This window comes from Clinocottus analis, unplaced genomic scaffold (genome assembly GCF_023055335.1).
Source record: "Clinocottus analis isolate CAN_PGR_092001 unplaced genomic scaffold, fCliAna1.0.p SCAF_20, whole genome shotgun sequence".
Lineage (NCBI taxonomy): Eukaryota > Metazoa > Chordata > Actinopteri > Perciformes > Cottidae > Clinocottus > Clinocottus analis.
The window spans coordinates 7,979,914-7,993,993 of NW_027175932.1; the positions used below are offsets into that span (position 1 = coordinate 7,979,914).

General features: G+C 43.8%; 1 protein-coding gene across 4 annotated transcripts in view; it reads right to left on the reverse strand.

The window, feature by feature from the left end:
• grm8a (glutamate receptor, metabotropic 8a) overlaps positions 1 to 14,080 on the reverse strand; it is a 186,756-nt gene that overhangs the window by 100,494 nt on the left and 72,182 nt on the right. For all 4 annotated transcript variants that reach the window (XM_068586282.1, XM_068586280.1, XM_068586283.1 and 1 more), the window contains exon 3: positions 12,341 to 12,557. In XM_068586282.1, the coding sequence (XP_068442383.1) occupies positions 12,341 to 12,557 (217 nt within the window). The remainder of the gene's footprint in view (positions 1 to 12,340; positions 12,558 to 14,080) is intronic.

Sequence of the window (14,080 nt, forward strand, 5' to 3'; positions counted from 1 at the left end):
TGATCCCTGGGTCCAGTCGACCCAAAAGTAATATACACTGTAGTGGAGATATTCAGTGTGTGGTCATTGGAAATGTCTTCTGATTCATGTTCTTCACAGAAAATGAGCCAAGGCCAAAATAATTAATCGGATAATTTTTCTTTTAATACAAAATTAAAACGGGTGCCACAGACTGGAACACCACACGAGGGTGAATCGAAGCAGAGGTTGGTTTTCCTTTTTCGCAGCTCAAAGTATTTTTTCTTCGGAAGGTTCCACACTGACTAAAAGGAAGTGGCAGCCATGATAAGATCTGGTGAGCTTCTCTAAATGCGAAGTAAATGTGCATCAGTGCTTCCTTTTTTTTTTTTTTTAAATCTCCCTTTAGCGTAGGACACACTGGACCATCCTTTACAAAAGCAAAGCAGCGAATGCCGTCACACACTTCCTTGAGGCAGCCATGCGAAGTGTTACACACAGCAGCACAGTGTAATAACAAGGTGCATCCGCTTTTGGACAAGCAAGATGAGCCAAAAATGGAGCTGACAGCAGTGTTGATTGTAAAGTGTGACGGCAGCAGGACGGAAAGACCTGCGGAATCACTCATGAAGCCTGCATGAAACAACGGGGTAAGTGTGGGTCTCCAGGGCAGACCCACATCCATAATCATAATCACGTACCCTCGTGTAAGTGCAGTCGGATCCTCCGAGCTCCGCGGATTGTCTTGCCCTGAACCCGCGTCTTTCACCTTCACAGTGTGAAGTTGCTCTCTAAACACATTCTGCGCTGTACGACGTATGGTTGTGGCGCATCATTCACCGTGACGGAGCAGGGAATAAACGCCACGCAGCCACCTTTCAAGCCAGCAGACGGCGAGTCAATCAAACCGTTTTGAGAATATTGCTTTAAATGGCTGGAAGCCGCAGGTTGCCAGTGTTTGTTTATCATTCGTCTCCCAGGTTTGACACCCACCACGGAAGTCCCAGATGTTTGGATCGTCTCAGCAGCTTGTGAACACAATGAGCACAACCGAACGGACCATTTTAATTGGGATTGTGTCGCTGGTTAATATTACGATCCAACTTTTACTTCCTGTCAGCTGTTTGCAAACGCTGCGACCGGGACCCATTTGGAATGGTATTGACAGAAATGTGTCTGTCGCGTTGTTCTTTCTTTTGAATACAGTTATTTAATAAACCAAGGTATTTAAAGTTTCATTCATTCAGTCCATGAGCGTTTGTATGTATGGACAATGCAACGCTTTAAGTGTACTATTTAATGCTTACTATGCAAACTTTCCAATGTTTTCCTAAGTACCCGGTCATCCAATGTGTCTCTGCAAAATAGATGGGCCCCGAATGTCGTATTAAATACGCCACAAATGGCGGGCTCATACCTACAGTAGAATCTACATGTGAGGGCGGGACCGATAGAGACAGACAGGCACATCTATAAAAGGGTAGGGATCATAAAATATGCACGCAATTGTATAGAAATTTCAAATGTATATAAAAAAGTAGTCGGCTGAACATAAATGAATAGTCAATTGATTGGCAGCTGGAGCTTATGAGAGGCTTTGAGCGGGGCTGATGGGTAAGTGCCTCGCGCATGCACCTGGTATGTGTTTTAGAGAGTGGGAAGATGTAATATGATGTGGGGAGAAAAAAAGGAGGATGGCCTCAGTATAGTTCTGTAATATTTATGTTCACCTCTGTTTCACCTCGGTTTGAACTTTTACAACCATATCTTCATAGCTGGCATACTGTATATGTATAGCTGGGAGTGTGCGACAATGTGCTTGGCAGATGCTGCAATAATTTAAACCCGAGGTGACATTTTCATGACCTGTAATGTTTAAGTGATAAAAGTGAATATGGCAATGAAGTGGGTGCTTAATGTGTGTCCTTGTGACACGGAAAGAACACAAGATAGATATGAAGTCATGCTTCCTTAAACCTGGGTTGCACAAACTGTCAGTGTGTTTGTCAGTATTGGAAGTAGAAGAAGATGAAAACCAGACGCTTGTGTGTTAAAATAAATCTTGTTTTATCTCCTCGCCATTAATCTATGAATTTATTCTCATTCTGTTACCTCTTCCTTTTAATATTCTTCTTTTTATGGTATTGACCTTTTTGGGGATGTCCTTACCTTCAAACTTAGGTTTATGTTTAGGTGGTCTTGCTGTGTCAGCAGTATGCAGCCTCACAGCTATGAAGGAGTGTATGAAAGAAGAAAAAAAAGTAACACCGCTGTACGTAATTACCCGTATGTAGTAGCCCGAACTCCACCAGGAAAGATGTTCACTGCCGTTAACAAAAATAATGCAAGTGCTCCTAATTAGCGATTCTTTGGTTTTTAAACCAAACAAAAAAGGACGACCAGAGAATATGAACATGATTTGTAAAGCTGTGCGATAATAAACACGTCAGGACCAGAGATGGAAAGATTGCAAATCTCCGCTCCCCGTCGTAAAACTAACCATCCAACGGAACAAAAACGCCACAGCATGCAATTAATTTAATAGGGCTGTGCTGAATAATTCAAAGCTTCATTCATAATGTTGACATTTAAATTATTATTATTAATAACTGACAGAAACGTTGCGTGCAATGGTCCACCTTCTCTCTCTGGCACACGCAGCGGGTAACAGGAAGCTCAGTTGATCATCTCTAAAGTGATCCTTCCTCGGTTTGAATGTCATAAATGTATTTTTAATAAGATGGATGTAATCATTTACAAAATTCACCACATGTTTTTCACTCTCCAGCTTGCCACAAACAAAAGGAGTCACATAAACAACAAGATCTAACGGCACCATTAATTCCACTTATACAACCACAATAACACTTCGCAAAATTTTTAGGAAGAAGGCATAATGCAAGATAATAACAAATATTCAAAGTTTCATTTGAAAAATCTCAATAGAAGCGACAAATGGCAATTGTTTTGGCCCTATGTATTGATCCCATCATGCCCTTGGGTAAAGTAATGCTTACTCTATACATTGTGGACACTTCAGTCAATATAAAATGATTATATATGCCAGAATCTCTCTTCAGTTTGATAATAATTAATTCTCTTGTATAATCAATATCAACAATAGGGGAATTTCAATATGGCCCAACGCTAGTCTATATTGTTTGTATTAACGGATCAATACGAAGTGATTTATTCCACATTCACACCTCCTGAACATTCGGTAAAGGGACAGAAAAAGAAAACGCAGAAACAGGAAGGCAGTGTTCACCCAAGACAAATTAAACACGCGTTGCTCCAGAAGCATATAATGAAAAACACAAAAGCCGAATACAGGGGGAAAAGGGAAATACAAAGGGAGGGAAAGAATAAAAACTAAGTGAAGATATAAGGCCATGTCTAAGCCTGCATAAATTCCCATTTCTCTTTTGAATAATAACTGTTTCATTCTGGAGTGAGAAATGGGGAAGGCTTGGGTAAGTGGTGAAACTTTTAAATCCGTGGTTCCGTGCTGGCGGAGTGGGAATAAATTACTCCGTCAGAGTCAAAACTATGGAGACACAGCTACGCTTGTTAAAGTGGCGTGTGTTGGAATTGCCTCCAACTCTCAGTCATTATCCATCATTTCTCAGGTTCCTGCCAACCCCGTTGCATAATTGGGTCTGCACTACCTCTGTCACCATCAACAGTCATTTAGATGTAACGATGAGCGCAGCCCGTGTAAGAAAAGCAGGGTCACTTTGATCGGGAAACACTCGGCTGACTTTTCCTTTCTACAGCTGACATTGCGTTGAGAATTAAAACACAGTTTGAGATTGTTCGGTGTAGGAAGTGGGGTTCAGACAAATGGATTGTATCAGATGAAGAGAGCTCAGTTTTCCTTCAGGACATTTGGAGAGATGTTAGTGGATGCACTTAATCCATCTTTCCGCATTCAACCAGTATACTGTCGCTCTTCTGTGTTGAGTTTCAGAAAGGTCTGTTGTGTTTTTTTTTTGCCTTACAGTTAGGAATTTACATCTCGCTGCACTTAATTATGCCGTCTGGGCCAGACATCATCTTCTTCACACTGCATTCTTAAAGACTGTTGAATATAAAAACAGAAGTTAAACTTTCAGGGTGAAAAGACATTTTCAAAGACGCAAACAAAAGCTGGAGACCCGCAGGGGAAATGTATGGAGTCTGCTCTCAGATCTGATTTACGCTCGTGATTGTATCAAACTATATGTATTCTTCCATTCCTTCTCTGTGTGTTCTTTAAAGAAAAGAAAGAAATGTTTTACAGATAATAAAATAAACATCAATGGGAAATTTCTAATCTGATTTAAGCTTACAAGAGTTGTGAAAACCTTTAAACTCGGCTGTCTCGGATTTTGATGAAGGTGTTTTTCCACCATCTTGAAAAGAAGTCTTGCAAATATTAGAATGTCAACAAAAAAAAAACTGTGTAATTCTACACGAGTGACAGTGTGAGAGTGAGATTTTGAAAAGCTTTTTAAAGTCTGGGAACAAATACAGACGGATGACACGCGGGTTGAGATAGTCGAGAAGGAGAACAGCGAGATCACGAGTGTTAAAAAGTAATAGGGGGGAGAAAGTAGAAGGATGTGGAACGAGGACTAGTGCTGGAACATGTCTAGAACATTTCTAACGTGATTAAAGCGGTCCTCCAATAAGGACAGCGGATGACAGGCCAATGAGCAAAAGAGAGAGTGAAGCAGACAAGATATCATAAAGAAACCAGAAAATTGAGAAACATTTGGTTGGAGCGAAATAAACAGGCAACGAGACAAATGGAGCACATCGATTTGCTCTTCCTGGAATCCGGCATTCCAGCAATCCGACATGTATCTCAGTTGAAGCAACAATGCAATAGCGCCGACAGAGTTGTAATTCTCCACCATTCACTCTCGGCTAATCTGCCTCTGCCAGCTCACCATCCATCAGCCTGCTGGGTGAAGTGCGTGTGTGTGTGTGTGTGTGTGTGTGTGTGTGTGTGTGTGCGTGTGTGTGTGTGTGTGTGTGTGTGCGCGTGTGTGTATTCGTAACTGAGGAGAAGAGAGAAGACAGAGGACGCTATGAGTCGTCCGTAGTTATCGAGGTTTGATTTATTAGCGGCGAGGCAGAGAGTAGCAAAGACATCCGCGGTGCGTTCATCGGTGCCCACCTTGCCGGTCCTGCCGGGTGGAGACAGCAGGACTCATTTGTCTCTGTGTGTGTGTGTGTGAGGCTGTGTGTACCAAGCCTGATGTGGTCCTGCCAATATCTAGACAGGCAAGCAGAAGGAAAGTCCGCCTCCAGGTCCGACCAAGGACTGTGGTGCCGTTTGAATGTCGTTAATCATTTTAACTGCAAAAGAAATTGTGATGCTTTTTTTTTTTTTTTGCTTTTTAGAGTGGGAACTCTGCTGGTTGGTTTGTGCGGCGACAGATTGATTCGTCACAGTTTGTCATCAGTCAAAATGACAGTAATACACGTTTCTTTATTTGCCGTGCTTTCTGTTCATTATTACAGCTGGTGTCGTGGCTTTTATTCCGCATTGATTCGTTCGTGGAGTAAAAATAATTGATTCTTTTCGCAGTTTTGCTACAACGTACAACATTTTGGACGTAATCACGAGCGCTGACAACATCAAAGTTAAATTCTGCTTTGATCGCCGACTGTAAATCTAATTTCCTACAAATGACGCTTCCAGCTTAAAGCCACTAAGCTCTGCTAAGCCTTTTCCCAAAATCATTCAAGTGACAGTAGGTATTATTTTTCATGTTTTACTACAGCCAATGAAATGAGGATTGCATTCAAATGAGAGGACGTGAAGACGCTAGATAAATACAAACTTTAATTAGAGTCCGCCTCTGTTTAAACACATCCAGCCTTTTAATCTGTCTTCTATACATCTATAATATCTGTAATGTGTTCACTTATAATGTATCATGAATACAAATGTACATGTGTTTCCTTCATGCTAAAATATTTGGTGATATCTACATTTTTTACAGTCGAAAAGCTCTGAACAACACCAGTTGTATTTCTTCACTTTTTATATACTTACGATGTGTTTCTCTGTAGTCGCATGCGCTCGAGTTGTCCATGCACACTGAATCATTTCCCCCTTGTTGGTGTTTCAGGAGAGGGGGTATTTTGGGTGGAACTCTTAAAGCCCTATGTTATTACATAAAATCAAGTAGTGCTATTTTTTTTTTCTCCATTATGCCAGCCAACGATGGTTCTTGTCATGTATTTTAACCGTGACCCCAAAGCGCTTCTGCAGACAGAGATGAAAAATTGAAAAAAAAAAAAGAAGAAAAAAAAAACATGAGGACGGAAAGAGGAAGAAATAAAAAACTGAAGTTACTGGTGCAGAACGGTGAAGAGGCCTAAAAGTGCTTTTTAGTTGTGCGGGCAGCATCTTTCTCCCCTTAAAACACCGACACACACACACACACACAACGAAGCAGAACACAGACACACAACGGCATTCACATAAACTCACTTCCCTGCACACACGTAAACAAACATGGATCCATGAAATCACGATGCAAACACACATATACCTTGCAAACATAAGCTGCACAAACACACACAAACACTCCAGGACCTGTACACGCACACACTTCAGGACACACACACAAACACACACCTTTGTGTACCAACCGGTGCAGTAATATTGCTGAAATTACTTTTGGGGCTTAGCAGCAACTGGCTGAGTTTTTTTTTTTTTTTTTCCGTCCCCGATCTCTTGGTGGACTTGAAGAGGCCAAATAGAGATGGAAAATAAGACGGCACACACGCACACGCGCGCACACACACACACACAAACCCTAGTTCACTCCCATTATCTTGTATGCCTGTGTGCCCAGTACCCGCTCTAACTCTGACAGAAGGGAATAGGAGACGCTCTCAAGCCAAAAGGGGCTTTATACATCGAATGTATATCACAGAGCGACACACATGCAGCACTAATCCACATCCAAACATGCCGACACCATCAAAAACACACACTGTCGCAGCGTAAGTTTGAGTTTTAAGTGGAAGCTTTTGTTGCCCCACGGTGTACACTGAGCTGAATCATATATTGTCAAGTTTAAGTTTCAAACTAGGCAGATTTATGTTTCTCGCCACAGGGCCTTGAAAATCTGCTCTGGAACATACTGCATATCAGCAAAACTGCTTAGTGGGAGGCAAATCTAATTATTCCTGCGATCCCCTACCCTCTAGTAATCACTGCGACGTGGCTGCGGATGGGGAGGTGGTTTCACTGGTTGATAAAGAATCGAGAGCAACCCCAGAGTTTTTTCTGGAAAAGAGAAGGTAATTTCTATTGGCCTTAATATTGAGTCGGCGTGGAGAAAATTGCTAAAAATGGCTCTATCAGCCTGATGGGATGGAATTCACAGTACTGCTCAGGTAATAATTACCATTTCTGGATGTCCTCTGGCAATACGAATGCCATCCGAAGAGGGCTGTTAACTTCTAATAGATATTGTCAATTCCACCCAGGTGAGAGATTGGCAACATGAGGCTAACATAAACTGGATTACAATAGAATCTGAAGATTTGGGAAGATGTTAAGGATCTCTTGAAGATAATTTGTAGTTCAGAGTAAAATCACACGAACCATTTCCAGGCAAAGGAAATACAGTAAAGTTCCACTGCGAGCAACGGCGTTTCACACACGGTCAATGTGGAGGGGGGAGGAATACAACGAGATGTACAAACAAAAAAATACATATATTAACTTTTTAGAAAAATACCAAAGCTGCATTTTACAAGGACGAACTGACCGCAAACCACAAACCAACAGCGTAAACAAGTCTACACGCAACTGAGACTTTGGGGCCTTTCATGAAGACGACAAAGACAACTTCACCTTGAGATGAAAACCAAGGCGGCTGTAATTAGTTACAAATGGATGGGTTGATGTTGGCGCTCCCTGTGTGTGTCTGCGTGTGTGTGTGTGTGTCGATGAATAGTGTCGGTCTTAAGTTGTGAGGGGAGTGTAATCAAGGACAAGACACAGAACGTTAAATCGACCCGGGGAGACACGTCGTCAGCCGCGCTGCAGTTCGAGAGTGTGTTTGTGTAGCTTGTACCGCTGCTTCTTCTGCTTCTTGAAACTTGGCATCCAGCATAAGCCCTGCGTGATGTAGCGTGATGTATTTGAGAATCCATACGCAGTGTAAAACATATCAGTCTGTGTCCCAGCTCTTTAATTACAACTTCATTATATATGATTATATTTGTGCGGCACGCTGAAATGTAAGATAATCAAATACGTTTTCCAAAATCATTATATTGTCAGAATGATGCCGCAACTGTGGAGCAGAGTTCCTTATTCATTTTAATATCCTCATGAATAATAAGATTTGCTATCATTTCTAATGCCGGCTAAGTGATTTCCCAACACGAGGGTGGTCCACGAATACGGCACACGTGTTTATAAGTAAACGTGCTTCACGACGTCATGTGCATCCCGATGCCTTTCAATTAAAGTGTGATTCCGCTCGTCTGAATAAAACAACGTAAGCCGGTCGCAGGACTCAGATAATGACGAGGGCCGACTCCATTGTGGGGTGAGAGTGGACTGAAAGCGAACTAAAGAGGCAAAGCTGAGCAAAAAGGCGGGAGCTTAGTTCAGAGCCAGAGAACTAATTAAATGAATCTGGAGATAAACGTTTAATTATTTTCTCTCAGCCCTCTTTTTCTTCCCTCCTTCATTACTGCCTTGCAGAGCTTCTGAAGGCCGGCCAGTGTCAGGGGGGAGGAGACTCTTCAGTCCACACGTCCTCTTCCACTCTCACTCCGTCATTCCACTTCCTCACCCACTCTCATTGACAAAAAGTCTACTTTCTGTCTCGATGCTTACACACACACACACACGCGCACACACACGCACACACACACTGCCTCTCCCGCTTTGTCTGCAGTGTGGCTGAATGTAGATGTGGTAGTTTTAATCCCAGATGGATTCCACGGGGAGGTGAGGAAGGTTACTGGAAGGAGAACGAGCCGTGACTGGATTTAAAAGATTCCTTCGGTAAAGTAAACTGCCACCTCTTGTTTTATAGTACAGTGGTCCATATGCTGCACACTCAGCTCCATATAGGAGGCAGTGGTCTCGCGCTTTGGGGGCGCGGTTTGGCGCCATATGCTGCCTACTTCCACGCACAGTCAACAGCGGCGCGGCATATAGGGAGCGGGACCGTCCTCCAGCTGGGAACCTTATCGGCAGATTTCCCATGGCTCTTCCATTTGAGATTTGAAACCATGCCCATTTCACCACCAAAAACGGACCGCCGCTTTCCTGCTTGACCTTTTGAAGCCACTCCCCGACAACTCTCCGCCAAGTTGGCCTTTACATTATTTGTTCATTAACCTTTAATCGGCGGTCCAGGTTGGCTTATCGTGTGCAAAGGCAACACAAAAAAAGCGCTGGATTATGCGGCCAGTATGTGAACAGTTACTAATGATGAGTAAACACGTTTGGCCCATGCTCACTGAGCTGTGTCTGTTACTAGTTCTGCATGACTGGAAAGCCATGGCTGGGGGTGACAGCACGCAGGCTGCATACGCTGTAAAAGTCATGGTGAATATATTTCAGGATGTGGCCACGGATGAGCAAACTGCAAAAAAAAATCATTTCAAATACTGCCAGATAAACGCAGGACGAGACGACTTCAAGTCAAATTGTGATCAGTTAAACGTGCCGTAAAACGACAATTTGGAGATCGGAGTCTCCAGCGTTTGGCATCCATTTTATTTTAGTTTTGCAGGAACCTCACATCTAGTGTTATTTCAAGCTTCCCCTTAAGCAGTCCTTCTGAAACAAAAAGATTTCGCTGACTGCCGCGTGGCTGAAAAATTAGACGTGCGGAGTTTTCTCCACAGCTCCTCCTGGGAGAAGAGACAAAACAGCAGCTGCGGAGCAGCAAACAGAAGTAGGACATAGTCCCTTTCAAAGAATGCTTTGGGGAAGTAAATATTGAACTTTCTCAATGTGTTATAAAGGAAAAGGCCAGAGAGGAATGGCTGTGCGGACTCCAACTGGTCTAACTGTCACCAACGCCACAGCACACACACACACACACACACACCCTGTAACCCCCGACCTCTGCTGGCAAGACTTGAGCGATTATTCTGAAACTTTCCGGTGATCAAAATGCATGAACGCACACTCCCGCGCGGCCTGAAACATTGTCAAGAATCATCACTGAACGATTACACACCAATTAATATGGATGTTTGGCATCAGTATGCAGAGTGCGTCGTAAGCTGCAATCATTACTCTGCAATCACAAATTAATCACCTCCAAATTCCCTGTGGCTCTGTATGTGTGTGTGGGTGTAAGTGTGTCTGGAGATGTCCACCTGTGTCGCGCTGTGTGCGTGTGCGTGTGTGTGAGTGTGGGTGTATAAATCTCTGTGTGTGTGTGTGTGTAAGTTTGCAGGGTCAGGAAGTGCTGTGAATCTATATCAGGAGCCCTATCATTATTCTGTCACTGTTCCCACTTCCTAGTCCCATTCTTCTTCTATTCCCTGTCACTCCCCTTCTATTTCTCAGACTCTACAGCTTGATTCACAACTATAAGGCACCCACACACACACACACACACAGACAGTGGACTCCCTCACTTTTTCCTCCCTCCTCCTCGCCCCTCTTCTTCAACCTGCTTTTTTTTTTACTACTCTCCCATCCCTTCATCTTCTTGGTTCTGTTCACATCTGCAGTGCCGCAGAGTAAACAACTGACTGACTGCTGTCACAGCATGTAGCCCTCCCTCCCACACACACACACACACACACACGCGCACACACAGAGGGCAAGATAGCTGCTGACTCCCAAAACACAAGCACACACACACACACACACACACGCACACTGCCAGGGACTGCTTTACCCTTTCCAGTGGCAGACACACACACTCAAGCAAACACACTGATCTGACACCACAGTAAACATCTAGCCTATGTGCTGACACGGCCCTGGGCCAGCCGGCTCCAAACATGCACAGAAACGGGGATGGACGGCTAAACATACGCAGATAGTCATCTCAACATCAGCGCACAAGCAATGTCCAAAAAGCCCAAGACTCTCTCACATGGATTATTCACGTGTCTTTAGTCCCGTCCGTCTGTAAGTATTTGTGCACATCTTGTCAAAGTGATCCGTTTTCAATAAACATTTGAGACATAAACAGGGAAACTGACAGCATTTTGATCTGTCAACACCACTTGGAGGGTTTCATGAACTAATTTGAGGCAGCGTTCTACCAAACGTGACGCGCTCATGACCACGGGGACCGCTTTTTGTCTCGCATCAAAACCGACAAGTGGTCCGTCTCTCTGTGTTTCTCTCCCTTTCAGTATCTCTGTCACTCTCAATTACTCTCATTGCTCTTGTCACTACTTAATGAAAATTGAAAGTTGTACAGTGATCTAAACACTTTATTAAGACATGTAATGTCGCTTTATCCTTTACTTTGTCACTCACCTGTATATCTTCAGGGTATACTGGCTGGTCTTCTTTTAATGATCAGATCAGAGCACGTGCCAGGCGTAATAAAGGAACATTTTAGATATTGACTTGATGCAACGCAATGGCCTGCAGCATTGTTAAAAATTACAAACGTATAGAGACAAAAAGAAAAGTTAAGAAGACGGCGACACTTGTCCATCAATGGCTCGCTATGATAACTGTCGGTCTCCGCTCACTTGCCACAGCCAGCCTGCAATCTACAGCCTGCAACCTACAGCCTGCAACCTACAGCCTGCAATCTACAGCCTCTAATCTCCAGCCTGCAATCTACAGTGAAGTATACCTGGCGTTTCCCTGAGTCATTAAAACAACAGGTTATTTCTATAGTTCTCTTCAAATTACAGGCTAATGGTGTATCATACCCCACGATGCAACATAAACGGCATATCATCGTTATTACATAGCAACATGTAGAAAAGAAGTAGAACCCTTGACACGACCGATGCTATTGGTTGTTTAGCTCTCCCTCACATGACGTCATTTGCTTTTAAACGTTTACCTGAAGTACTGAATGGAAATCTTCGAGTCATGGATGCTTTACTTTGCCTAAAAATACATCACACGTCTCAAACACGTTATGATGTAGAAACACCAACAGATGCACATTGATCTATCGATCCTGTTATGATAACATTTTGCCATAAGAGAAGATTTGAAGGTGACGTCATATCTGATGTTCAAACTTCTGTGTCTATATTGATATAGAAGAGATAAAAGTGCAACGTAGGATTACAAATGTCATTAGAAAGATTCCTCGACTTAATGAGGCCTACCCAGGACCCCCATGAGAGAGTCACCCCCATGAGAACCACTGGTCTCCACTTCCCATCTGACAGTTTGAGCTCCTACCAGTTTCTCTGGAGATCTGGACGAAGGCCTCCACGCCGCTCTCGCCGTAGTTTCCTTCTGACGCTAGCGTGGACACGTAGTTCCACTCCATCGCCGTGACAATGTCCATCATGGCCTGGGCCTGGTAGGAGTCCGGCGGTACCACGCGGGAGAAGAAGTCGTAGCGCGTGTTGTCGCTCAGCTCCGGGGCCGTGGAGGCGTAGCTTATCTGAGGGATCTGCACAACAAGGGGAGAGGGAAAAGAAGATACCTTTCTGTGAATCGTTTCTCCAGTGAAACACGAGGTAGGAGGACTGTCTCTTCAAGATTAACGGTTCAATTTGATTTAATATTTATTATCGGAATCAACTCCTTCGCCCACCAGCAGAAATATATAACTAAAGGTACGATAGAAAAAAAAAAGTCAGGCTGTAATAATTATCATCATGCTCACGCCTCCATGCATAGTTTTACTGATGTCTATATGCAGAAGAGAGTTATAAATGCCTCCCGCTCCCCGCGGGATCGCTGTGATTAATAATTCTCTGGGATGTGAGCAGAAGTTGCGATCACAAGTGTTCAAATTTCAACTGCGGCACCGCAGACGTACGGTTGGCTCGGGGGTGTGAGAGAAGCAAACAAAACAATTTGGGAATGAATAAGCATGGAGGAGAGACACAACGGTGATAAATAATTGGGAATCGGGAAGTGAAATGAGACACAGAGAGGTTAGAAAAAGGTGAGCCGGTGACGCAAAGTGTTGTCATTTTCCAACATCGACGTCATGGCCGACAGATTGAGAGCAGAGAGGAGACACGCTTTGACACGGCAGACGGACGCGTAAGAGAGAGCAGGGACCAGAGTGAGAGACAGCACAACGGGCCAATGGGAGAAAGGGGAGACAGGGGTTGACAGAAAGACAGGACACACACACACACACACACACACACACACACACACACACACACAGACAGGTATTGCTGGCGATAGGTGGTGTAACAGGCGGAAGGTGTTAGGTGGCTGACAGGCAGATTGATTTTTACCCTGACAGAGGAGGACAGCAAAGGAAGACCCTGTACTTGCCAACACACACACACACACACACACACACACACACACACAGATGTTGGACAGACGTCTCATTGGCATTCATTGCAAGAAAGCCTCGTCTGCCAATCTAAACCAAACGTACGGTGTGTCCGCTGTCTGTATCTGACACACTACCACACACACACACACCATACACACGCACATATACACGCACACACACACACACGCACGCACACACACAAGTATAAATGTCTGCAATTGCTGAACCCAGCAAAACAGGCTGATATTGCATGGCGAGATTTGAGATGGACAGTGTGTGTGACCGGAATGTTTCCAAGGCCCCATCACTCACTGTCTTCACTCCCTTTGAGCGTCATGTGAAGCTGCTGCCCTCTGCATCTACACTTGTCTCCGCCATTTTGAAAGGTCAGGGATCTCTCTCTGAGTTTTGCTGGATCTTCTTAATGGTTCCTCTTTGGTGGCGCTGAAGTGCTGCAGCTGGAAAATAGCCCCGAATCCACAAAAGATGTTGTTGTTTTTTGTTTCAGGAGCATGTTTACCAAAAAAAAAAAAAAAAATGCATTATACTTTCTTTGAAATAATTGTGGCCAGTATTCATTCACCTCCCCGAGCAAAGAGTGTTGAAAGGACGAGAAGAGAATGCATTTTTCTTCAAAGACGGCGATCAATGCGCACCACTAAGTGGATGGC